Consider the following 25,738-nt stretch of genomic DNA (forward strand, 5'->3'; position numbering starts at 1 on the left):
TTTAAATATCTAGTCATTCAAATCATTTTTCATATTTCGTCTTTTATTTTGTAAAATACGTATACAATATTATGTTTTGCTGTTTCATTCAGCTTAATCGCTGAATAGACTGGATCCTGGCTGATTTGATTCAATTTCAAATTTTAATCACGGACGGGAGTCCTTAGGGTTGGAAACTTCACTCTAGAGAATAGTGTGGAGGAGAAAAATACATGCTTGCCAAAGAATTAGGTTAAGTCTCTCAAATATAAATTAATTCCCTTGAATGAAATGGCATGAGGGCCCTTAACAGAGGAGGAAAAATTACCAGAAGGACGAAAAAACATTAAGCAATTTTCTAATGACAAGCCTGCTCTATATATATATGCGAATATTTTTAAAGCCCCAATACACGGGGAATATAATTCACATAAACATTACAAGACATGTTTTTCACTATTTCATGCCAAGGGACAACTTTTAGTAAACGCCAAATTCAGGTTGGACTGCTATAAAGTTTCAACAGAGGTTAGCATTGCAAGTTTGTCTTGACGGTAAGCTCTTGCAAATCCATTATTTGTGATGTGATCATTCATTGTTGGATTTTCAGAAAGCTTTCCGCCTGCCACGCTAGGAGGTTGCTTGAAGACCTTTTAAAGTTAAGGTGGAGGTCAAGACTCTATCTCTTCGCATAATCTGGTAAGCAGCAACCTAATCCGCCGCCATTTAGTAATAGAAACGAAGATATTCACCCTGCAATGTAGACCATTAATAAAGCGTTGGAAAGGAAAAGACTATTCAGCTACTAATGAAAATGGAGGCATTGGAAAATGCGAATATTCATCATTGGAGAAGCCTTATGTGGCTCTTGCCTGGTTTGTTTCTTCTTCTTCTATTTCTTGGCGTTTTGTTTCTTTTCAACACGTGCATCACAAGATGAAAAAGGAGTGTAAATGGTTTAGTTGGCGGCATGTCGCCTAGTAGAGATCGCACATAGGCTTAGTCAAATCCCTTTTGACTTCCTTTATATGCCAAACTAGTAGCGGGTGATCATCTCGTTTAGGACAAAACTGGTTGAGAAGAAAAAGTTTTAATAAATAACCTGGCATTTCACCATCCAAAGGCGTTCATTTTGATAGTTTTTCGGTAGGTTTTGGATGGCGGTGCAGGAATCTGGTTTTAGATTCCAAACTAGTTTACAAAGTAAGAGGTTTTTAACATTAAAAAAATGCCAATAAAAATAAGCAAAACGTCACTAATATCAATATGTATGATACAGTGGCGCTTCGGATGGTCTATTAGAGGGTTTGCCTTGGTGCGTTTGAGTGAGTATCTTTAGGATAATAAATGGTTAAAGGCAACCGCACAACAGATGGTGTATAAACCCCTGAATCTATTCAAGTTTCTCTTCATATACTTAAAATGAGATCTAATCCATGGTCTCAATTGGTGTGTTGAAGTTGAAACCTTCATACTGATTACGATGCCTTAATTGGTTTACAAGTTAGACAGGTGCTTGGTTTAATGGATTGCAACTTGCAGATAACTGACCTCAATTTGCACCAAGAAAGCTGCGAGGGCCATTTAATTGCATGCCTTCAACTTCGGCTGAGTTATAGCCGCCAATGGAGTTCCTGCAACAGCTGGAATTGGTGCCCAGTTGCTACCTTGATCGTCTTTTCACCAAACAAAACTTTTGATTCGCATTGTTGGCAGGATTCAACACGTTTTCAGCAATGTTTTCTTCTTATTCTGTCTTGCCACGGCGCACACAAACACACACATAACAGTTCATTATGTTTCTCACTACAAAATTTTCTTACCAGACAAACTTAAGGACACTAATGGAAATTCAAAGTTAGGAACACGTGATGTAAGACAGTTTCAACCTCATAAAGCATAAAGTTAGGCATCTCGTGAGGCTGTAAAAATGTAAAGTTTGATCGGGAAGTCAAAACACAAAACACATTGCTAACAGTATCGAGTTCTGGGCACTGGGTTGTGCATGCACAAGGACTAAAGGAATAAAGAAAAGGGATTAGGGTATTTTTAAATTTTTTAAAAATAATGTACATTTTAGATATTTTTAACTTTTTCACAACCCCTTTTAGCTTTTTTTTTTTTTTTGACTTAAACAAGGGCATTTTGTGTTGAATAGTGGCCCCAAGCCCACATCTCGTAAGGGGATCCACTTGCAATTACCAGATATTATTGCAAAAACGTTTTATAAATGAAGATTTTATTGAATAAAATCAAGAGATATGCATCCAAAATTAAAAGATTTTCATTACCTCCCGTTGCTGGCCATTGGGGAATTTTGGGAGGCACAGGCTACGTAGGCCTGGGCAATGAGCCGGGTCGCCGCCGGGCCGGCCTGGCCCGGCCTGATTGGGCCCGAGCTTGGGCCGGGAATTTCCCGGCCCGGCTCGTTTATATTAAAAATTTATTTTTTTAAATTTTTTTTTGTTTTAAAAATATATATTTATTATTATTAAATACATTTTATATTTTAAAAAATTATTTTATAATTAAAAATTTATTTTTTAATTTCAAATAGACTGGGCCGGGCCGAGACCCGGGCTATCGGGCCGAGCCCGGGTTATCTCATGATTAAGGCTAAGTATTAGATTAGCTCTGTTTTTATAAATTGCCTCTTAGGATTCCCCAATGCCCAACAAAGGTTATGGCTAGAGGGAGGTAACTTAAATCTTTTCATTTTGGATGTAAATCTTTTGATTTTATTTAATAAATCATCATTTGTAAAACGTTTTGGAATAATATCTCCGTAACTGCAAGTAGATCTCCATGCAGTTACGAGATGTAAGGACATGGCTCAGGGCCACTATCCAATATTTTTCACTTGGCTATAAGACCACCAGCTTGCTTCCACTATATGTGTGTTTCCTTATTCTTTTGTTACATGGCTTTCTATAATTGATTTATCTATCATAACTTGAATTTTATTCAAGGTTTACAGCGAAGTTTTTATTTCAATGGTTTTCCATTGCAACCTTTCAAATATATCTTAACGGGCTATATATTTGATAAACAAACATTCAGCTATTCTCTTAGTTAAGGAATCAACTACTATGTCATTGGTAGATACACAATCAACTGAGATTTTATTTTTCCCAATCATTTTATGGACATAATGGTATTTCACCAATATAATTTTACTCTTTGAGCTAACAACTCTACTTTTCATAAGTGATGTCGATGCCTGATTATCATAGTATAATTAAATTGGTTCATGATCAAAACTTAATTTCAAGTATTTTAGAAACCGATTTATCTATACAGTAAAAGTAGTTGCAACGTTACATGCTATACACTCTGATTCTTGTGTATGTTGAGCAACACATCTCTGTTTTCTACAGGACGAGACTATCGCATCACCTCTTAAAAGAAAAATGTATTCAGATGTGGACTTACTATCATCTTGACAGACAACAAATATGCATCAGAATAGCCAACTAAAGTTAGGTCATCAGCTTGGTAGGATAATTCCAGTCCTTTCATTCCATGAATATACCGAAAAATTCTTTTAACTGCTTGCTAGTGAGACTAACTAGGATTACTTTGATAACGGCTCACCAAACCGATAGGAAAACTTATGTCTGATCTAGTACAAAGCATTAAATACATTAAATTGCCAACAGCATGTGCTATGAAACATTTAATTTTCGTTGCCCTTCACCACGACAATCACTTCTACTTAAATTTGCTTCTTTAGCTATAGGAGTTCCAATAGGTTTGCAGTTTTGCATTTAAAACTTCTTTAAGATATAATCAATATATCGTTCTTGGTTCAAACTCAAGATTTTTGAGTCTCTATCTCGAGTAATTTTTATTCCTAGTATATAAGATATTTCATACATGTCCTTCATTTCAAAGTTCCTATTCAATGAAGTCTTTGTTTTGAGTATCATATCGTTATCATTTTAGATCAATAAAATGTCAGTAACATATAATGATAGGATACAAAAGAGACTCCTACTTTTTCAAACATATACACACTAATCTAATTGATTTGCTATGTATCAAAGCTTTGTAATTGTCTTATAAAACACAAAATACCACTGTCTTAATGATTGCTATTCTACTTATACACTTTGTCTTCATTTTCTTTAAAGATATATCCCTATAGTTGAGTCATATATATAGTTTCATTTAACTCACCATTCAGAAAAGTAGTTTTCACATCTATCTAACAAATATCCAAGTCAGATTTAAATTTTTCGATTGATTTGAAAGCTTTATACTTTTTCTTTAGCACTCATTTATACCTAATAGGTCATCTATCATTAGGGAGATCTACTAGTTCTTAAACTTTATTCTTTTCTATGGATTCAATTTTCTCATCCATAACATTTACCAAATTTGATGATTCATGCAAATTTATGGTTTCATTATATGTCAGATTATCAAACATTTCATCAATATCTGTTAAATAACAAAGCTCCTCAAGAGATATACATAGTAATCACTCAAATATGAATGAGGAACTCTAGATCTTTTATGACCTAACAAAGTCTAAGATGGCGAGGTAATCAGATCAATTGGTTCATTACCAAACTATTCTTCATTCAATTTATTACCATACCGTTTATCAGACGATTCATACTCAGTTGGTTTATTACCAAACTGTTCCCCAATCAGTTCATTACTAGACTGATTTTTTAAACAAATCAGATCATCCTCTAAATCGTTATGATCTTTCATTGGATCAATGTCGTTGTTATTGAGTTCTGTCATCGCATAGTACATAATTTTGAGAAATGCAATAGGTGAATACATTCATTTATATTTTTTTTTTCCAAAGCAAAATAATGAAGGAGATTAAACTGTCATGCGCTAGAGCGCCCTAGCAATTCAAGGTCTTTGATGCATATCCATCTGTAAGCTTTTTGTTTTTCTTTGCTTTTTTTCTTTGACTTCCGCTGATGGGGAACTTTGCCGACGTGATTGTATACCACAAAGCCCACTTTTGCTCAGTCGTCGTGTTTCGCTCATCCAGTTTGTACCAATCCTAACCAAACCCGACTGACCCATTCAGCCCATTCGGCTTGCAGTGGCGCCCACTCTTGCGGCCGACCTCTCCCGTTGCAGGTCAAATTAATCCCTGTATCGTCAAGTGGGCGCCTAATATCATTGGGTGCTTCTTTGGCAGGGGGTATGATTTTTGATATTGACAACCACGGAAATCATTTTCTAAATCATCAATATCGATGCCATTTTCTCAAAAAATAAAAAATGTATATAAGAGTACTAATGATTTGTGTGTATGCATTTTGTTACGGAATTGATTAATATGGGATCCAGCAATTTATGTATAATTGAGTCAGATTCTTGACGGATCTTATTCGGTTATAGATCGGTTATAGAATGGCGTAGTTGAATTCAACTTCAGTTGATAATTGAATCTTGGTTGCTCCATTTGATTGTTATATATATATTTTTTAAATGTGATTGCATGGATGAACTTGAAATGTTGAGAAATGAAAAGTGAAAAAAGATCATGATTTTTTTTCCATATAAAGATCAGATTTTATGAGTTTATGTTGCCAGGGTGTCGAATTTGAAATCCTCATAAAAAGCTTATGCAAATTCAATTTTTTCGCTTTTTAATCACTCATAGACACGTAAAATGCATTCATGGAGTTGAATTTTCAAAGGAATAAGTTGAAAATGGTAAAAAGAAACTACTCTACCGGACCACCCCATGAGCCGATTGATCTAAGCTTTTCTCCGGCCCTGTTGCGACATGTCTTGTTTTGAAAGAATAGTTGCATTTGATAACAAAAGGAGGTAAAAAAAAGGTGTGGAAAATGTTGACGGCGGCAAAGGGTTGCGACACACGTCGGCACCAGAGCGGCGGCGGCAGCGTCTAACCGCAGTTGTGATGGAGAAATATGAGGAAAACAAGATGGCCACGTTGCGTGTATATATATATATATAAAGAAAGCGAAAACGGTGGGTACGTCGGCACAGACGTCGGCACAGTCTCTTTACCGACGACGCTCCAGCGCAGCCTTTCCTTTTATGTTTATGTTTTCATGATGTCCAAATTAAAAACCTCTGGTGGCAGCCATGACTCCTTCTCCATCTCCTCCATCTCCTTCAAAGTTGACCATGGTAATGTTCCAATGCTTTTGCAGTAACGTGTTTTAATGGATTTCAAGAAAAGGTAGGCTCAGATTTGTCAACTGGCGTGGCTTTCTCAGGAGGTCGGCCAAGTGGAGTGGTCAAGGCAGTAGTGTTCGGGCTCGGTAGATGAATGCATGTATGAGTTTCAGCAATGGCGGATTTAAAAACAATTGATTGAAGGTACTTATATATGTACAAAAATAAATATTAAATTTACCAATATAAAATAAAGAAATTTTAAGTAGCTGCTCACACGTGATCCCACCAGTGTTTATAGGTTGGAGCTCAAGCAATGACAAAGCCAGAAATTTTGAGTTGTGAGACACTCATTAAGAACTCTCATAGTTTTAGGGGCTGCTTTATATATAAAAGGCACAACAAGAGATTTTTATGGTTCTGGTGTGGACACTTGCTTATATGTGGCTCCGCTATTCAGGCCATAAAGTCTCTAAGTCCATATGAAAAAAAAAAAAAAAGCGATATAGTAAAGGAGGTTATCCTCTCCATGGTGGCGACCATGAGAACAATACCCTGAAACTCATGCTAATGTTGGAAATATTAGTATTGGTTTTGGACATTGTATAAAAAACCTGGCCGATACACCTTTTTCTATTATAGGATGTCATGAATATATATATATATATATAATATGTTTTGTATTTGAGATAATTAAAAAAAATTCAGGATCTTTAAAGAAGGTCGATTAAATGATTAATTGTTTTGGTTCTAACCATACAGCATTGGCATATATGATGGCCAAAGATAATATTTTTATATTGGCTCATATTATGCCATATCACCGTGATACAATTTACAGTCTTCAGTTCTATAATATTTACATATTTGGAACGATCTTTCCGTTTTTTTCTTCCTTTTCCTTAGAGTTGATTCTATGATCGTGAAATCGTAGAGCAATATTATTGTCGTTAAGTCATTATTTTTAATAACAATGAACTTTTGGAAGTCCAGATTCCCGTACTCTTTATTAGTTCTGCACTTTGGTAATCGCCATGCGAGAATAACAATCACAGCACGGAAGAAGAAACACTATGCAGACGTGGCGGTGTAGAGTTCAAGGTTAATATTTGGTAGTTCTTGTCGTTATCCACAAATGGTGACAACTCGCTTTTAAGTTGCACCACCGCCTGCTTACTTGAAGACTCTTATAATATTTTAAGCATGCACAAAAACAAATACATAAAATCAAGTCCTAGAATGCTAAGAAGATCAAGTTGGAGCAAACAATTAGCAAAATATAAAGTACTTGTTCCCATTAATTTTGACCAGGTAGAAGCAGCTCGTGGCAAATATTCAATTCATATGCTATTTAATGCAGCTTCTTTGCGAAGAAGAAAAATTCGAAAGTCTTAATAACTTGTTTTGTTCCTTATAATATTTCAACCGATTTTAACCAAGAGCAAGTAACTTTGTCAAATAAAGTACTTGCTGCAATGGCTTTTGACTTGAAAATACAAAGATGTCAGCAAATATTCGATTCATAAAATATTTTAAAACTTCTAGCTCCTTATAATATTTTAACCATGTACGGGCAATTAACTTTGCCAAAGAAAATACATGCGGCAGTGAATTTCGACTAGAATATAAAAAGCTCGCAGCAAATATTCGATTCATGTAATATTTAATCGTGACATTCTCATTTGTATCACGTTTTGCATATAAGTTTGTTATATTTAGATGACATACAAAGTCTCTCCCTCATATGCATATATATATATAAAATGGTAACTGAACATTGACTCCACCTTTTAAATAAAAACCATCCATCTTTTTCATCGGATGGTTCTGATTTATTAATTATTATTTTTTTTAAATGTACATTTTTCTTTGACGGTGGACTGTTCCCACCGTTTTTGAAGGGACGAGGGGGGATTCCTCTTCCCCCTCTGCCCGACGGTGGCATCCGCCTCCTTCGCCGGCACTGCTCGACAGATTGTTGACTCTGGTACACGTTTGATCGGTACACGTTGTAGAACATGAAGACCAACGATAGTTCTTCTCAATCCTAAACAGGAAAAGAAAAGGAGGAAACAAACTGCAAGAAATACTTTTCCATAATTATGAGGATTATACCAACCACCACCAAAAAAGAGCCTGAAGGCCCCCATTCAACCTCAACTTGAAAAAAATTCGCTCAACTGCGCAATTTATGTAAGCCATCCCACCCTCTAGGGCAAAAACATAGTGCCCAAGAAAACGGAACAAAGATGCACGTAGACTTCGCCGGACCAGTTATGCTATATATATATACTCTTTAGGGTATCCTAAATAATAAAAAATGCCACTAGTTTTACATAACCTATTTAAGAATTAAAATAATATTAAAACAAAAGTATATATGGTTTTTTTCCATGTAACTAAGGTTAAACAATGAACTGAGAAACTCATGTCGGCTAGTTAAATCTTGGCTTGAGCTTGAGCTTGAGCTTCAGCTCATGACACCACTTTTGCTAAATGAGCGGAGCTCCAGTTATACAAATTCAGCTCGTTAAGCTCGATAGGCTCATTTACAACCAAGCTAAAAATAGTAAACTCAAACATGTTTTCTGAAATTTTCTATAATATAGACTTGAAGTTTTTGTATCCCTCTTTAAGTAAATTTGGCAAAATAATGTTGAGGGATTGGGAGTAAAAGATATAACTAGCTATCTGAAAAACTCATTAAAAATAAGGGTCATTCCTGCAAGTTTGTGTCTCTCTCTCTCTCTCTCTCTCTCACACACACACACACACACGGGTCAGCAATGCTGAAGGCTCTGCTGAAAGTCTAAGCCGTCCTCCTTCCCCAGTGAGTCTATGAGAGAAAAAGGAAAAGAAAACAGGGAGAGTTGCGGGGGGGGGGGGGGGGGGGGGGGGGGGACCTCCTGCCTTTCCCCACTCTGCCTCATCAACATTGAAAGAGAAAGGCCATTGTCGGCCAAAGGGAGATGAGGGCATTTTTGAATTCCTTTGGTAAAATAGTGGACATTTTAGACTTTTTTTCTTTCACAAATCCAATTTTACAATTTTAAAAAGTTTCTTTTTGGTATTTTAACCAGGCAGTTTGGTCATTGCACACCGGGGTGGGGGTGTGCATATAACCAGGTTTGATTGTCGATCCCGTCGTCTGAGTGTTGGGCGAGGGCTTGAGAAGTGTGCTTGAATGTTGCGAGGAGAATGTGAGAGAAAAAGTGAGTTACGTTATAGTTAGGTTGCTATGACAGCCTGCTCGTTTGAACGTGCATCCTTATCTATGTTGTGCCATTGAGTTCGAGCCAAGCTGGAGCTTATTCTGCAGAGCTCGAGCTTCTGCAGGAGCCGATCTCGACTCGGCCTACATGTACGTCAGCAAAAATTAACTCGGCCAACATGCGGCTGAATCCGAATATCTATTCAGCCTCGTGTGTTGTACCACATCGGCATCTGATTTACTGAATCGGTCAAGGTTTTTTTTTTTTTTGGTTAATAAATTCAATGTGAATTGCAATCAAATAAATTATATTACAACTGAAGATGTCTTCTTCTTTGGAGCGACGAAATCTTTCTTTTTCTTTCCTATAGAAAAGTATTGTACTTGCTTGCCATTCCAGCAAAATCAGGCCCACAAAGTCAACTCACGGAGAGTTCCTATCCACATCTACGCATGGACTGGAACTCGGTCTGGACGCGGAACCGAATCTGGATCCACGAAGCAGTTCTCTGTTAGACCAGCCACGTGTTGGAAAGTGACTGACTCTTACGAGCTCATCATACACATAAATAGAATATTCTGTGGTTTTCATTGTTCCGGGTGAGCAAGGGGTATTAATCCCACCGCCCGAAAAAGGCCCGAAGGCCCCCCCATTCCCCCTGCCTCCGGGGTCCTGAGCTGCGTCGGTGTCGGCGATAGCAACGGTGCACCCTTCATCTTAGATGCCGCGCCCTACCGCCTTAAGACACATGAACATAACGCCCACGGGAATCGAACTAGAGACCTGCTTTAGTACAGGCCCCTAGCTCAACCAGCTACGCTATGCCCCTTGAGGCCTGTGGTTTTAACTGTGGTTTTCATTGTTGAAAGGTTTGACGCTTGACAGTTTTTTCAAGAAAAAAGTGCGAATTAGATTGAAATTTTGAAAAGCCTAATAGGTTGCCCTATAAAATAAGAAAGAAAAAATCCCAATTTTTGTCTTGACGGTGAGGTGAAAACTTTTCACGACAAAGTAGGACGGGAAAAAATTTCGCCCAGCTACCAGGCACCTTTGACTTTTTTTTTGTTTTTTTTTTGCTAAAAAAAATTTTACACCTATGAATTCTATATGTATAAATTTGCTGCTTTTAATGCTATGAGAAACGGAGGGATTCGAAGTCATGGGCAATGATTAAATTTGAAGCATGCCCTGTGTCATAGTTGGAAAATTTGACGCCTACTTCCATATCTAAAAAAGTTGTTGTTTACACGTTTTAGACGTTCTACTTTTCCCGTGGGAACAGGATGAAACGCTTACAAAGGGGCTTCCGTTCGGCGGCTTTCAAAGATAAAAGTATTATCAATGTGCAAGTAGTGCAAGAATTTCTCTTCAATTACATTTAATTATTTTCAAAACATTAACTATTATGAATGTGATTTAGATGTCTTAAAAGAAAAAGTAGAACATGGATTTCTCCCGTCGTTGGAATATCTCCGGCCTCTCCCCAGATACAACATTGCATCAGTCTGCATGCACAGGAGAAAGGATGCATAGATGACCAGAGGATTTCCGTTCCTAAAAAAAGAAAAATAAATCCATCTTTTTTTTTAAAAAAAAAATTGGGTTTTAAGGAAGACTCTCGTATTTACTCCGTGGTGCAAACCCCAACTCTGTGTTTTTTTTTTTATGTTTTTTTATTTTATTTTATCCTGAAGTAATAAATTAAACAATATTAACATGATATATAACGACAGAGTCAGTGATAGGAGCAGAACCTCGCCTCATGGTAGAAACATAATAAAGTTATTAATTTGTGGGGTTATAATGGGCACCGGCCCATGCATTGCCATCTCTGATTACAAAAAGAGGCACATGATTCACATATCCTGGTGATATGGAAAACAACATTTCATGTAGTGCCTTTGGGCGTTTGTAGATAGTAAGTTTATAACTTTTATAAGGTAGGTCCACTTCCCTGTGGCAGGCGAGAGTTTTTCATAATAAAATATACAAAAAATTAAAAAAACCAACTTGACTTTTGATATTGTTGAGAACACACTTAAGTCTCTACACCGTTATTCAAGGATGTATTTTCCGTCAGTCACTGTTTTATCTCTGCCAAATAATATTATTAATTCATGTTTAACTATAATATTTGAATTGTCATTATTTAGTAATATAAAAATTTACTTTTTTGGAGCCATAAAACTATCCAAGAAAATCCCATATTTAGACATATTTATTATTGTTTTAAGTGTGCAAAATTTTCTAACTTATATATATATATATATATATATATATATAATGACATTAGTCTTTCAAAATCATTCAACCATTTAATTCATTACGATGAAAACAAAAAAATGATAAATATTTTAATCATCTAATAGACCTCTATCGCCTTGTTCTTCTTTCAACTGCTTCGTATAAACAGCTACTTAGTTGACTCTGGAGTTATCAGTCACTTTACTTTTTATTTATATATACATATAGCGAGAGAAAATAACAGCAGCCACACAGTCTGCTCTCGCGGGTTTTCCTTCTTTTTCAACGTTGACGCGAACAAATCCTCCGCAACTCTGACTGCGTGGCGAGATCGCGTTCTTAAAGAGGCAAAAGCCACAACTTGGGACACGGTATGGCCACGTGTATGTGCGCACAAGGGAGATATTAGTTGAAACAGCCTCACTGTCATTTTAGAGAGAGAGAGAGAGAGAGAGAGAGAGAGCGAGATTTTATCCCGGAAACTGCCGCCGTCAGTAGACCAGAGGGAGTGCTGGCAGTTCTCGGCGGGTTTGGATGGGTGTGGGAAATATTGCACCGCACGCTTCACCTCCGATACCATGTGGTTCTTAATATCCTCCATGTCGGCCATCCTCTCTCTCTCTTTCTCTCTCTCGCTTGTATAAATATAATCCTGCTCCCCAGCCACTCGCCTCATCTCTTGCTTCTGCATCATATCAGACCTGTATCACTACCACCATCCGCAGAGAGAGAGAGAGCGGCGGAAGAAAGAGAGACCATTCCCTTGAGTTGCAGGACTACCATCATCAAGAGCGAGAGAGAAAGTCCATTCCCCTGAATTGCAGGACTACCATCATCCAGCGAAAGAGATAGAGGGGCCATTCCCTTCGAGTTTCAGTACTACCATCATTCAGAGAAAGAGGGAGAGAGAAGCCATTCCTTGAGTTGCAGTACTACCATCACCCAGCTAGAGAGAGTGAGTGAGAAAGGGGTTCAAGTGCATTATATTGCCACCACAACACTTGCCTTCTCTATTGTAACACTTCTACTTTGAAGCGAAATCGCTGTCATCCAGGCAGCCTTTTTTTTTTTTTTATTTCTGCATTTTCAGAACTCTATACCTGAAAGTTTCTTTGGTGAGAGAGAAAGAGAGAGATTGATTACTCCTGCACATTGGTAAGATGTTGATCACCGTTATTGGACTTGTCGTCACAATTTTCATATCCTTGGTTGCCCCATTCTTCTGTCGTTCTTCTCTCTTAGGTACCAAGAAAGCTACTGCCTTCCAACCCCCCTCCCATCCTTTCTTCGGTTGCTTGATCTCCTTCTACGCCAACCGCCACCATCTCCTTGATTGGTACACCGAGCTCTTGTCTCGCTCTCCCACACAGACCATTCTCATCAGCCGTCTCGGCTCCATCCCCACCGTGGTCACCGCCAATCCGGCCAACGTTGAGCACATTCTCAAGACCCGCTTCCACAACTACCCCAAGGGGAAACCCTTCACCGACATCCTCGGCGACCTGCTTGGCCGGGGAATCTTCAACGTGGATGGCGAACTCTGGCACTGGCAGCGCAAGGTGGCGAGCCACGAGTTCACCACCCGCTCCCTCCGAGACTACGCCTTCAAGATCGTGGAGGACGAGGCGGAGCAGCGCCTGCTGCCCCTCCTGCAGTCGGCCTGCGCCGCCGGGACGAGAATCGACCTGCAGGAGGTACTGACCCGGTTCAATTTTGACACGGCTTGCAAGCTCTCCTTCGATGTAGACCCACAATGCCTACTACCCTCGATGCCGGCGTGCCATCTCGCCCGCGCATTCGACGTGGCGGCGATGATTTCCGCCAAGAGGGCCGCCGAGCCGCTTCCGATCATTTGGAAGGCGAAGCGCCTGCTGCGTATCGGATCGGAGAACCAACTCCGGCGAGCCATCGACACGGTCCACGAGTTGGTATCACAGCTCATCCGGGACAAGAAAGCAACAAGTGGCGCAGATGGCAAAGATCTTCTGTCCCGGTTCATATCGATGACAAGTGGCAGGCAAGGGGATGAAGAATTGGTGAGGGACATGGTCATCAGCTTTCTGATGGCAGGGAGAGACACAACTTCTGCTGCCCTTACGTGGTTCTTTTGGCTCCTATCGCGTCACCCACAAGTACAGAAGCAAATCTTGGAGGAGGTCGGTCTCAGAGAGTCCCGGAAGCTGGATTTTCACCGTTTGAAGGAAATGAAATTCCTAAGAGCTTGCCTCAAGGAAAGTATGAGACTATACCCTCCAGTTGCTTGGGACTCGAAGCACGCGGAAAATGATGATGTTCTCCCCGACGGGACACCCGTCGCAAAGGGAAGCAGGGTGACCTACTTTCCCTATGGAATGGGAAGAATGGAAAATTTGTGGGGAAAAGCTTGCCTAGAATTCAAGCCGGAGAGGTGGCTATCCGAAGGAAACGCTCAAGAGGAGGAAATGGTTTCCACCTACAAGTTTCCCATTTTTCAAGCAGGGCCGAGGCAGTGTTTGGGAAAGGACTTGGCATACATGGAGATGACTTACGTAGCGGCTCTTGTTCTGCGTCGGTATGAGCTCAAACCCGTCGAGACGCACGAAGCCCGGTTCGTCCCGCTCTTGACGGCTCGGATGGCTGGAGGGCTCCCGATGTTGGTTGAGGAGAGGCAGTTCAATTAGTTCCCTGTCAAATTGTTGTTTTCTTTGTATGGTCGAAAAGTTCATAAAATTGAATGCATATATTGATCCGTAATTTAAAAAAGTGGGGCCATAAATCTCTTTACAATTGAGAGAGTGAGAAGACTCAATGAGGGGGTCACTGAGAAACAAGCCGCAGTTGCTTATCTTGATCCATAATTAGAACAAAATTGACATGCCAAAAAGAGATCGGGCCATTTCTCTTTTGAACGGAGAGAGAAGATTCAATGGCTGATTGAGAAAAAGCATCAGTTGTTTGTCCAGGAAAGCTACCACGAGGGTTACCTCAGAATTTTATTGCCTACAAATAATAGATACTAAAACAGATTAGGAGCCTGAGGAACAGGACGTACACAATCAGAGCTCAAAAACTAAGCCCACATGGGCGTCAAAACTCCTGACTTAGGAAAGGCCTTAATTTACTCCATTCTGAAGGTAATCTGTGCCTTGATGGACGTGTCCTCTTCAAAGTCTGGAGATCCAATTGAGCCACGTGAATTATTAGATTGTACTGAGATAGTGGGAATCCGTAACTACTTCCACACATTTAAGCAGCAGCCAAGTCGGAGAGATGGAGCTTGGCGAGACCAACCACTTGACGACTTTCAGGAAAGTGTGGTTGAAGCTGTTGCAAACCATGCCAGCAAAGCTGATCATCCGGCCCCATTGAACATAGCCAAGTAAGGCTGCACAACAAGTCAAGCCAACTACTCGAACTTACCCGTATAAGCTCGACTTGTTTATAAACATGACGAGTTTGAGCTCAAACTTAAGCTTGAGCTATTAAATGGGTGAGTTTGAGTTGGAGGAACTCATCGACTCGTTATGTACAACTGAATTGAACGTGACCTTTACGCCCTGTTTGGTTGGAGGGAAAGGGATGGAGGGAAAGGGAGGGAAAGGAATGGAAAGGGAAGGGAAGGGAAGGGAAGAGAAAGGGAATGGAAGGGAATGGAATGGAAAGAGGTGATTATAAAAGTTTGTTTGGATAAAAGTGAATGGAATGGAAAGGAAACAATAGAATTTATAATAATACCCTCAATAGTCAAAAGGTTGAGAGGCAGGGAGAAAAAAAACGTGGAGGGGTATTGTGGGCAGTCAACACTTTTGTACTTACTCCCTTTCCTTTCCCTCCCAATCCGTCCGATTTGGGAGGGATTGAATTTACACTATACAATCCTTTCCTTTCCTTTCCTTTCATTTCCCTCCCCTCCCATCCAAACTGACTTTCTCTCTTTCCCTTCCTTTCCCTCCTTTCTAATTAGCCAACCAAACACAGAAGGGATTGCTGAATCCCTCCCTTTCCCTCCCTTTCCTTCCAACCAAACAGGCCCTTAATCAACAACTACAATATACAAATGAGCCTGTTAAAACTTAAAACTCAAGCAAAACTCATCCTCCTGCCTCAAAATATTTGTGGGGCCCAAATCTTTCGAAACCCTAATCTCTCTCTTTCTCTCAGGGTTAGCAGGTTAGGGTTTCCCTTTTGTTTGTCCATTGGGATTAAGATTTTCTCCTTCGTTCTCCTCACAAGAGAGAGATGTTGGGCTTCAAAGCAAGGAAGGCTCTGGGACTTCTCAGCGGCAATGAGGTTCTTTCTTCAACCTATGGAATGTTGGCTCCTTCAACAAAAATGTCCCTAATTGCAGCAATGTCTTGAAGCTTCAAATCAAGGTCAATAAGCAGTCCAACATGATCGTTGCTACCTGCTTCAATACATTTGGTATGAATTTACCATTGTGTCATTCTCCCTCTAGTGTGGCTGCTCTTCTATCGACATTTTCCTTTCAATTAAGATCGTTGATGTTTGCGTCAAGACATTTGGGCACAATTGGGCATGAATCTGCCATTGGTTCATCCTTGCTCAGTATTACTGCTCTTCTATCAAAATCTAAAGATCGTTGATGCTGAGTCAAAACATTTGGGCATGACTCTGCCATCGCCAACACACCATAGTGTTATTGTGTGTTACACTATAGCGTTATAGTGTTATACGCTATAGTGTTATACAAAATATTGTTATTCACTATTGTGTTATAGTGTAATAGACTATAGATGTACTTTAGTGTTGTTGTGTTTTGCACTATAATGTTAAAGTGTAATACAATACAACGTTATACACTATAGTATTATAGTGTTAAAGTGTTATATACTATAGTGTTATAATATTATACGCTATAGTGTTATAGTGTTATACACTATGGAGTTATAGTACTATAGTGTTAGTATTAAAGTATTATACACGGTTGTGTTAGACACTATAGTGTAATACACTATAGTGTTATTGTGTTATACAACATAATAGGATTATACTTTATTGTGTTGTACACCATAGTGTTATACTGTTATACAGTATAATGTTAAACACTGTATTGTTACTTTGTTAAACATTGCAACATTATACACTATAGTGTTATAATGTTCTACACTTTGGTGTTACAATTTTATACACTATATTGTTATATAATATAGTGTTATAGCTTAACACACTATAGCGTTATGCACTGTAGTGTATTAATTATATATTATAGTGTTACACATGATAATGTTGTACATTATAGTGTCGTACACTACAGTATTATAGTGCTATACACATTAGTGATATACACTCTATTGTTATATTGTTAACTGTAGTGTTATTGCGTTTTACACTATAGTGTTACAGTCTTATACACTGTAGTGTTATTATGTTTTACATTATAGTGTTACAGTCTTGTACACTATAGTGTTATACAAAATATTGTTATTCACTACTGTGTTAGAGTGTAATAGTATACAGTGATATAGTGTTATAGTACTATGGTGTTATATAATATAGTGTTATAGTACTTTAGTGTTATAGTACTATTGTGTTACACAGTAAAGTTTTATACACTATAGTGTTATACTATCATACACAATAGACTTATACACTAAAGTGTTATACACTACTGTGTTATAGTGTTATATACAATAGGCTTACACAGTAAGATGTCATACACTACAATGTTATACACTAAAGTGTTATAAACTATTTTGTCATAGTGTTATACACTATAAACTTATACACTAAAGTGTATAACACTATATTGTTATCGAGTTATTCACTATAGTGTTATAGTGTTATACACTATAGTGTTATATACCATAATGTTTTACGTTATAATGTTATACAATATAATGTCCTAGGTTATACACTATAGTGTAGCAGTGTTATAGTGTCATGCACTAGAGTTATACATTACATTGTTATACAATATTGTGTTATAGTATCATAGAAAATAGGCTTACACACTAAAGTGTTATAAATTGCAATGTTATACACTAAAGTATTATAAACTATTGTGTCATAGTGTTATACACTATAAACTTAACACACTAAAATGTTACACACTATAATGTTATACAGTTATACACTATAGTGTTATACACTATAGTGCTATATACTATCATGTTTTACGTTATAATGTTATACATTATAGTGTCATAGTGTTATACACTATCGTGTTGTAGTGTCATGCACAATAGAGTTATACATTACAGTGTTATACAATATAGTGTTATAGTATTATACATTATAATATTATAAACAATAGTGTTATAGTATTGTACGTTATAACATTATAAACAATATTGTTATAGTGTTATAATATTATACACAATTGTGTTAACACTATAGTATTATACATATAGTGTCATGCACTATAGTGTTGTACATATAGTGTTACACACTATAGTGTTATATATTAGATTGTTATACAGTATAGTGTTATATATTATAGTGTTATAGTGTTATACACTATATAAAGCTCATTATTATGGTTCTAGATATTCTCATAAAGTGCAGCATCCTAGAAAATGGAAAACTACTACTCTTATGATTCTGGATATGATATGGCTTTGTAGTGTCATGCCCAAGGCGTAATAATTCATCGGCCCTGCCTGGCCCAATAATTCATAGGCCCCACCTAGCCCAATTAATAATGTGTCGGGCCTCGGGCTGGCCCAATAGTGTTCCCGGTATCAGAATTGGACATCTTTACTGGGTCAGGTCATCCAGCCCGACGCCCAGCCCTAACAATAGTGTTATAGTGTTTCACACTATAGTATCATAATGTTATACACTATACTATTATACTCTACAGTGTTATACACTGTACTTATAGGCTTATACAATATACTAGTATAATGTTCTACATTATAGTGTTATATAGTTATATTGTCATACACTATAGTATAATACACTATAGTATTATAATGTCATACACTAGAGTGTCATATACTATAGAGTTATAGCTTTATAGTTTTATCACTATAATTTTATGTACTATAGTGATATAACGTTATAGTGTTATGGTGTTCTCCACTGTAATATTATACACTATAGCGTTTTACACTATAATGTTATACACTATAGCATTATAGTGTTATGCAATACTGTGTTATAGTGTTAAGGTGTTTCACATTATAGTGTTATAGTGCTATAGAGTTACACACTATATTGTAATACACTATAATGTAAAGAGTATTATGCACCATAAGGTAATAAACTAAAGTGTTATACACACGATAGTGTTATAGTGTTATACACAATAGTATTATAATGTTATACACTATACTGTTATACACTATAGTGTTATAGTGTAAATATAGTGTAAAAAATATAGTGTATTGGTGTTATACATTATGGTGTGGTACATTATATTACTGTACATTGTAGTGTTATAGTGCTATACACTATAGTATTATACACTATATTGTTGTAGTGTCAAACGTTATAGTATAATATACGAAAGTGTTGTACACTAAAAGGTTATAGTGTTTTACACTAAAGGGTTATAGTGTTATACACTATAGTGTTATACAAAATATTGTTATTCACTATTATGATAGAGTGTAATAGACTATAGTGCTATACAACATAGTGTTATAGTAGTTTAGTATTATAGGGCTTGGGTGTTATACATGATAATGTTATATTGTTCTAGACTACATTCTTATACACTTAAGTGTTACACACTATGGCGTCATTCACTATAGACTTATACACTATAGTGTTATATTTTTATAATATTATACATTACAGTTTTATGGTGTTATGGTGTTATACACTATAGTGTTATAGTGTTATGCAGAATAGTGTTATAGTGTCATATACTATAGTGTTATATACTATAGCATTATACATCAAAACCTTATACATTATATTGATACAGTGTTGTACACGATAGTGTCATAGTATTATATGCAATAGTGTTATACACAATAGTGTGATACCATTACACACTATATTCTTATGGCGTCCTAGTGTTATCAAGTTATACACGATAGTGTTATTACACATAATAATGTTATATACACTATCATGTTATATTGTTATACACTATAGTATTATACTATTACACACATGTTAGTGTTATAGTGTTATGCACAATAATTTTATATACAATAGTGGTAGAGTGTCGTAGTATTATACACTACAATGTTATATACAATAGTGTCATAGTGTTATAGTATTATACACTATAATGTCACATACTACAATGTTATATACAATAGTGTTATACATCATAGTGTTATCTTGTTATACACTATGATAGTGTCACACAGTATAGTGTTATATTGTTATACTTTTTTAGTAAAAATGAAGGGTAGTTGTACCCGTATGGTTATGACGGCTAGCTCAGAATGTGAATGATATGTGTAGCCCTCGTGTGGAGGCAATTAGAGGTATGGGTGCCCTCGTGGAGTGAACCAACCTCATGAGTTCGCCGTTCATTTGTGAATGTGCAATCATAATGATAAATAGGAAAGAATAAGAGATGAGAGGCCAGTGAGTTGTAGCATTATGATTGGGAGTTGTCTCGCTTTCGCCATTGGTCTCACCTGTTCGGAGCGCAGGCGGTGCAAGGCCCTAAGGTACCGTTGTGTGATGTGCTTACAGTGTTGGGCTCCCGCCCTCATAAACTGGGTGTCCTAGGGAAGGCTGAGTATCTCTTCTTGGAATTCACACATCCATAGATGATGGCTCTACCACTGCAATGGGAATGGATCTATATCATTTCGGGTCACCGCAGGGGTTGTCTCTCAGCTATACGGCGCCCGTTGTGTGCACGTGCCTGTGTTTGCACCCACAGAAACTGTCGATTCACTAATGTTAGTGTAAATGAAAAAAATGTGATTGTGAATGTGAATGAAGTAAATGTGAATGTAGTGAATATGTATGAAGTTAATGTGATTATGAATTATGTTGAGTATGGCCATTGAGTGGTCTTTGCATGTCGTGTTTTATGTGAGGGGCCTCCTTGACAAGTCATGTGATTGTATGCTCTATCACTACATGATAGTGATTGTTTTCAAAATTGTTATATACCACATTTGAGCCCTTACTGTAGAGGGTTAGGGATTTTTCTGGTTTGTTGCTATACTGCGAAGGCTAGCCTTCAGTTGTTTCTCTTTTTCATGTTTTAGTGGACTCGGGGCAGCAGGTTGATCGGGTGGCACTACTCACATCCTATTCGGGAGGTTTTGGGTCTTTTGTAGTGCCGGCATGCAATGTTATCCTTATCGTACGATACGCATGTGTATCGTACGATACATATTGTATAGGTCGAAGAAACCTATAAGTTACGCTTGCGATCGGGTATCGCCCGTATCATACGATACAAGATAAAACAAAAAAATCTTTATTTTTTAAAGTTTAAACACTCCTCCCTCTCTCTTATTGTATTTGAAGATTCCAAGAGACATAGGAGGGAGAGATTTGGCCCATTTTCATAAAAAATAATCAAGGATTCATCGATTTGAGAGATATTATCGTTGAACAATGAAATACGATAACTATATGTTTTGAATATATAAAATGTGATGTAATCAAAGAACTAAAACTCTAAGTCCTAAGACTCTAAGTCCTAAGACTCTAAGTCTTAAGATTCTATAAAAATTTCAAGTTTAAAATTGTGATGGATGTTTATTATGTTATTTTGAATATCTGATTTCTTATTTTTGAAAGTGTTGTTGATACACATGAATGTTCACTGTTGATACACATGAATTTTTCTTATGTATGATGATCTTTTTAATATTTGAATACATTTTTCTTGATTTCTAATTTTTTGTTCATTTTTTCATATTTTTAATGATTTTTCTTTATTTTTTTATTTTTAAATACTTTTTAAAATTTAAAAATTAATTTTACCATATGCTACGTTACGATACAGAGTATAGGTCGGCTCGATCGATACACGATATGCTACACATTTTATAATTGCGTCTTGTTTTAGTTATATTGATGTCTTTTTTTGTTAGACATCAATTATATGGTTTGAGGCATTTTTATCATACACAGAAATGTGATTTTGTATGGACTGAAATTGTTATATAAATAAAAGTTTACCTCATTGTTTCGAATGGCATAGCTCCCTCCTTGTTGAATTGTCGTGTCGTCACACCTCAATCTTTATGTTTTATGCTTTAACAAAAAAAAATTGTTTGAGGGTCAAAAGGTTGGGTTGTGACATATAGTGAATATATACATATATAATATATGTGCGCATATATTATATATATAATATATGACATACTCTAATATGTTATATGTTATAACATTATATATACAAATGCTATATGTACACGTATAGCATATAGCAAATATATTACATATACTATATAAATATTTTAGCATATGGTGTACTATATGTGTTGCGTGAGCCCTGTCACGAGAGATTGAGGGAGGAGAGACAAGCTCGAGAGAGATAGAAAGAGAACTGCACCATCTATTTCATTAAGCTGCCCTCTTCTCACATTAAATGAAAATTAGGGTAAAAAGAAGAAATTACAAAATCAGTCAAATACTAGAAAAACTATTAATAAAAAGTTGTTAATACAACTTCTAAATATTCAAAAGAACACCTATTATAAATGTTATTCAACACTCCCCTCATGCTGGAGCTTAGATGTTAATCATGTCCAGCTTGTCACAACATCTAGAAAACTCTACAATAGGCAAGGCTTTAGTAAAAATACTGGTTGTTTGATCCTCTGAGGTTACATGTAAATGGAGATGATTCCCCCTTGAACCATATCACGAATATCATGACAATCTACTTCAATGTATTTTGTCTTCTCGTGAAATGCGAGATTATTGGCAATGTAGGTGGCAACTCTGTTATCACAAAACATTTTCATAGGTAAAGAAGTTGGAATACCAAGACTCAAGTAGGGATCTAGACCAAGTCGTTTTGGCAGCAATTTGAGCCATCGCACGATGTTCTGACTCCTCATTAGACCTAGAAACAACACTTTGTTCTCCAAGAAATAAGATTTCCTCCCACAAACACACAAAACCATGTAGTAGACTTCCTGTCATTAACTGAGCCTGCATAATCTGCATCATTGTAGGCTTCAACATCAAGAGATGTACCTTTTTTGAATAAAAGGCCTTTGCCAGGGAAGGACTTCAAATATTTGACAATCAACATAGCTGCATCCCAATGTGATTGTTTTAGTTTTTCCATGAATTGGCTTAATTTTCTCACAACAAAGCTAATATCTGGTTGAGTCACTGTCACATAAAGAAGCTTATCGATCAACGAACTGTAGGCTTGTGAAGCTACCTCTTTCGAGTCATCCTCATATAGATGTACCTGTGGATTCATAAGAAGAGTTGCTGGTTTAGCTCCTAGCATCTCTGTGTCTTGTAAAAGAACAAGAACATACTTTCTTTGCAACAACACAACTCCTTCCTTGCTACGAGCAACTTCAATTTCAAGAAAATGTTGTAGCTGACCAAGATCTTTTGTAATAAAGTGTTTTTCCAAAAACTTCTTTGTTAGAGCTACCTCCTGCTCACATTCACGTGTCAAAATAATATCATCAACATACACTACTAGCACAACTGTATCTCTAGATCCTTTCTTGGTGAACAACGAATGGTCCATCTGAGACCTCTTAAAACCACATTCTAACACCACTTCAAAGAATTTGTGAAACCAAGCATGAGAACTTTATTTCAATCCATAGGTAGGTTTCTTCAACCTGCACACCTTACTCTTTTAACTTCCTTAGGGCTGTTTTTTTTTTTACTCTATTGTAGTCTTTGGGTTTGGAATTGCAGCTTGGGGACGTTTTTCCTCTCATATCAGTGAAGTGAGGGCATTAGTGGTGAAGGCAGCCAGCGATTTTTGGCGGTGGCACTTGACGGAAAACTTGAGGAGGTTGTTGGAGGCGTCACAGCAGTTTGAACACTTAGATTGGGGTGAGCAAGGCCTTTTTGAGCTGAGATTATTGAATATTATCTATTAGAGCATGTATAATTATTGTTTGAGCATGTTAGAGTTTAGAATTGATGATTTGAGACTTATGTTAGCGATTTTGTTTTTGGGGAAGTTTAGGATTATGATGGAGAAGTGTTGATTCATGCCTATAATGATCATTTAAGCATGATGAGTTGATTTTCGAAGAAAGAGAGAAGCATGGTAGAGATTGTGTTGTTGTAGGGAAGATTTAAAACCATTTTAGGGAGCACGTGACGCATGTTTTTTTGTGAATGGGTGCATCTTGGAGTTAAATAGGGAAAGCATACGTAAGTTGGGTATGACTATGGGGATGACGCCTAGACTACAAAAAGCAAATGAGAAATGTGTTGTGAGGGACTAGGCGAAGCATTGAGTTTTGACATCTGTTGGCACGACAAGAAGTTGGGAAGTGACCTATTGGAGAGTTTGTAGGTCGACACTACCCGTCGACACCCTCTTGAGGCGATGACACGTGCCTCAATGATGTTGTTTTGTATTTGTTTGAATTGTTTGGGTATCAAGTAGGAATTTTATATTTTGTTTATGTCTGCAGGAACACCGGGCACGTCCCGTCGACCTTGAGCCACCGGATTCGAAGCTTGAGGCATTTTGAAGAGTTTGTGATTACGCCACAGGTATGACAGCATTCCAGGCAAATCCCTGCCTGGGGCAAATGTATGAATGTGTGTCCTAGGATCCTAGGATTGTGATGCAATTGATTGACTGTTTAGTGAATGAATGTGTGTATGCATGTAAATGTTTTGATATATGATGTGAATTGTTTTGGAAAGACTATGAGAAGTTTGTTTTGAAAATGTTGCGCATTTGCATGTGCATGCTATAATTGATAACTGTTTAGGACAGATGAGGCGGGGTATCGAGTCGAGTGTCTCATCGACCCCAATTATGTATTAGAAAGCATCATAGAATGATAATTGCATAGGACAGCTATGAGCCAATCACAGATCGAGACTACTCTCTGTGGTTTGGCTAAGTTTTTGAAGATGTGATTGATATGATGAATGATGTGAATGTTTTGTTCTGTGTTGCATACACATTGCTGTGGGCAATGATGCAAATAATGGAATTGGAGGGTAGTCGTACCCGTATTGTATGACAGCTAGATATGACTGTTATTGTTATGTGTAAACCTCGTGTGGAGGCAATTGGAGATATAGGTGCACTCGTGAATTGCACCAACCTCATGAGCTAGCGAGTCAGTTTGTGAATGTGTTAATCTAATGATAAGAATGAATGAATAAGAGATGAGAGGCCAGTGGGATGTGGCTATGTGTTTAGGAGACGTCCCGCTTTTGCCACTGGTATCACCTGTTCGGAGCGCAGGCAGTGCAAGGCCCCCGAGTTCTGTTGTGTGTTGTGCTTGGAGTGTTGGGCTCCCGCCTTCCCAACCTGGGTGTCCTAGGGATGGCTGAGAATCTCTCCTTGGACTTCACACATCCATGGACGAGTGCTCTCCCGTTGCAGCGGATGAAATGGATCCATATTGTTCTGGCCACCATGGGGGTGTTCTCTCAGCTGTAGGCCGCCCGCGGTGTGCACGTGCCTGTGTTGCACCCACAGAAACTGTTAATATACTGAAGTTAATGAAAATGTATTATATATGATTGATTGTACGTGATTGAGATGCAAGTGATCGTTGTACTTATAAATGCAAGTGAAATGTTTAAGCATGCCTTGATGTGATTTGAAAGTTAGTTACTGTGGCCATTGAGTGGCTTTTACGTGTCGTGCCCTGATACGACATGATGAGATGATCTTGATGTTTGTTCTTTTATTTGAGCCCTACCTAAGAGGGTTTGGTATTGTCCTGGCTTGTTGCCATACTGCGAAGGCTAAGCCTTCAGTTGTTTTCTTTTTCAGGTTTGGTGGACCAGGGGCAGCAGGTTGAGCAGATGGCTTCACTCATGTCCTACTGGGAAAGTTTTGGGATGTGTCTCTTGTAGTGCTGGTACGTCTTATTTTGGTTTTATTGATGTCTTGTTTTTGTTAGGCATCAATTATACAGTTTGGGGCATTTTTTGTCATACACAGATGTGATTTTGTATGAATTGAAATGATTACATAAATGAAAGTTCGTCCCGTTGTTTTGAATGGCATGGCTCCTTCACTTTTGAATTGTTGAGTAGTCGCACCTCGATGCTTTATGTTTAAAAAAAAAATGTTTGAGTATCAAAAGGTCGGGGTGTGACAGTTTTGGTATCAGAGC

General features: G+C 37.6%; 1 protein-coding gene across 1 annotated transcript; it reads left to right on the top strand.

Annotated features, from left to right (window-relative positions):
• The first annotated feature begins 12,031 nt into the window (after positions 1-12,031).
• On the top strand, positions 12,032-14,282 carry LOC116249972 (cytochrome P450 94B3-like). Its single transcript, XM_031623285.2, has one exon. The coding sequence runs from the start codon at positions 12,719-12,721 to the stop codon at positions 14,216-14,218; it is 1,500 nt and encodes a 499-aa protein (XP_031479145.1). The 5' UTR covers positions 12,032-12,718; the 3' UTR covers positions 14,219-14,282.
• The last annotated feature ends 11,456 nt before the right edge of the window (positions 14,283-25,738 follow it).

This window comes from Nymphaea colorata, chromosome 3 (assembly GCF_008831285.2).
Source record: "Nymphaea colorata isolate Beijing-Zhang1983 chromosome 3, ASM883128v2, whole genome shotgun sequence".
Lineage (NCBI taxonomy): Eukaryota > Viridiplantae > Streptophyta > Magnoliopsida > Nymphaeales > Nymphaeaceae > Nymphaea > Nymphaea colorata.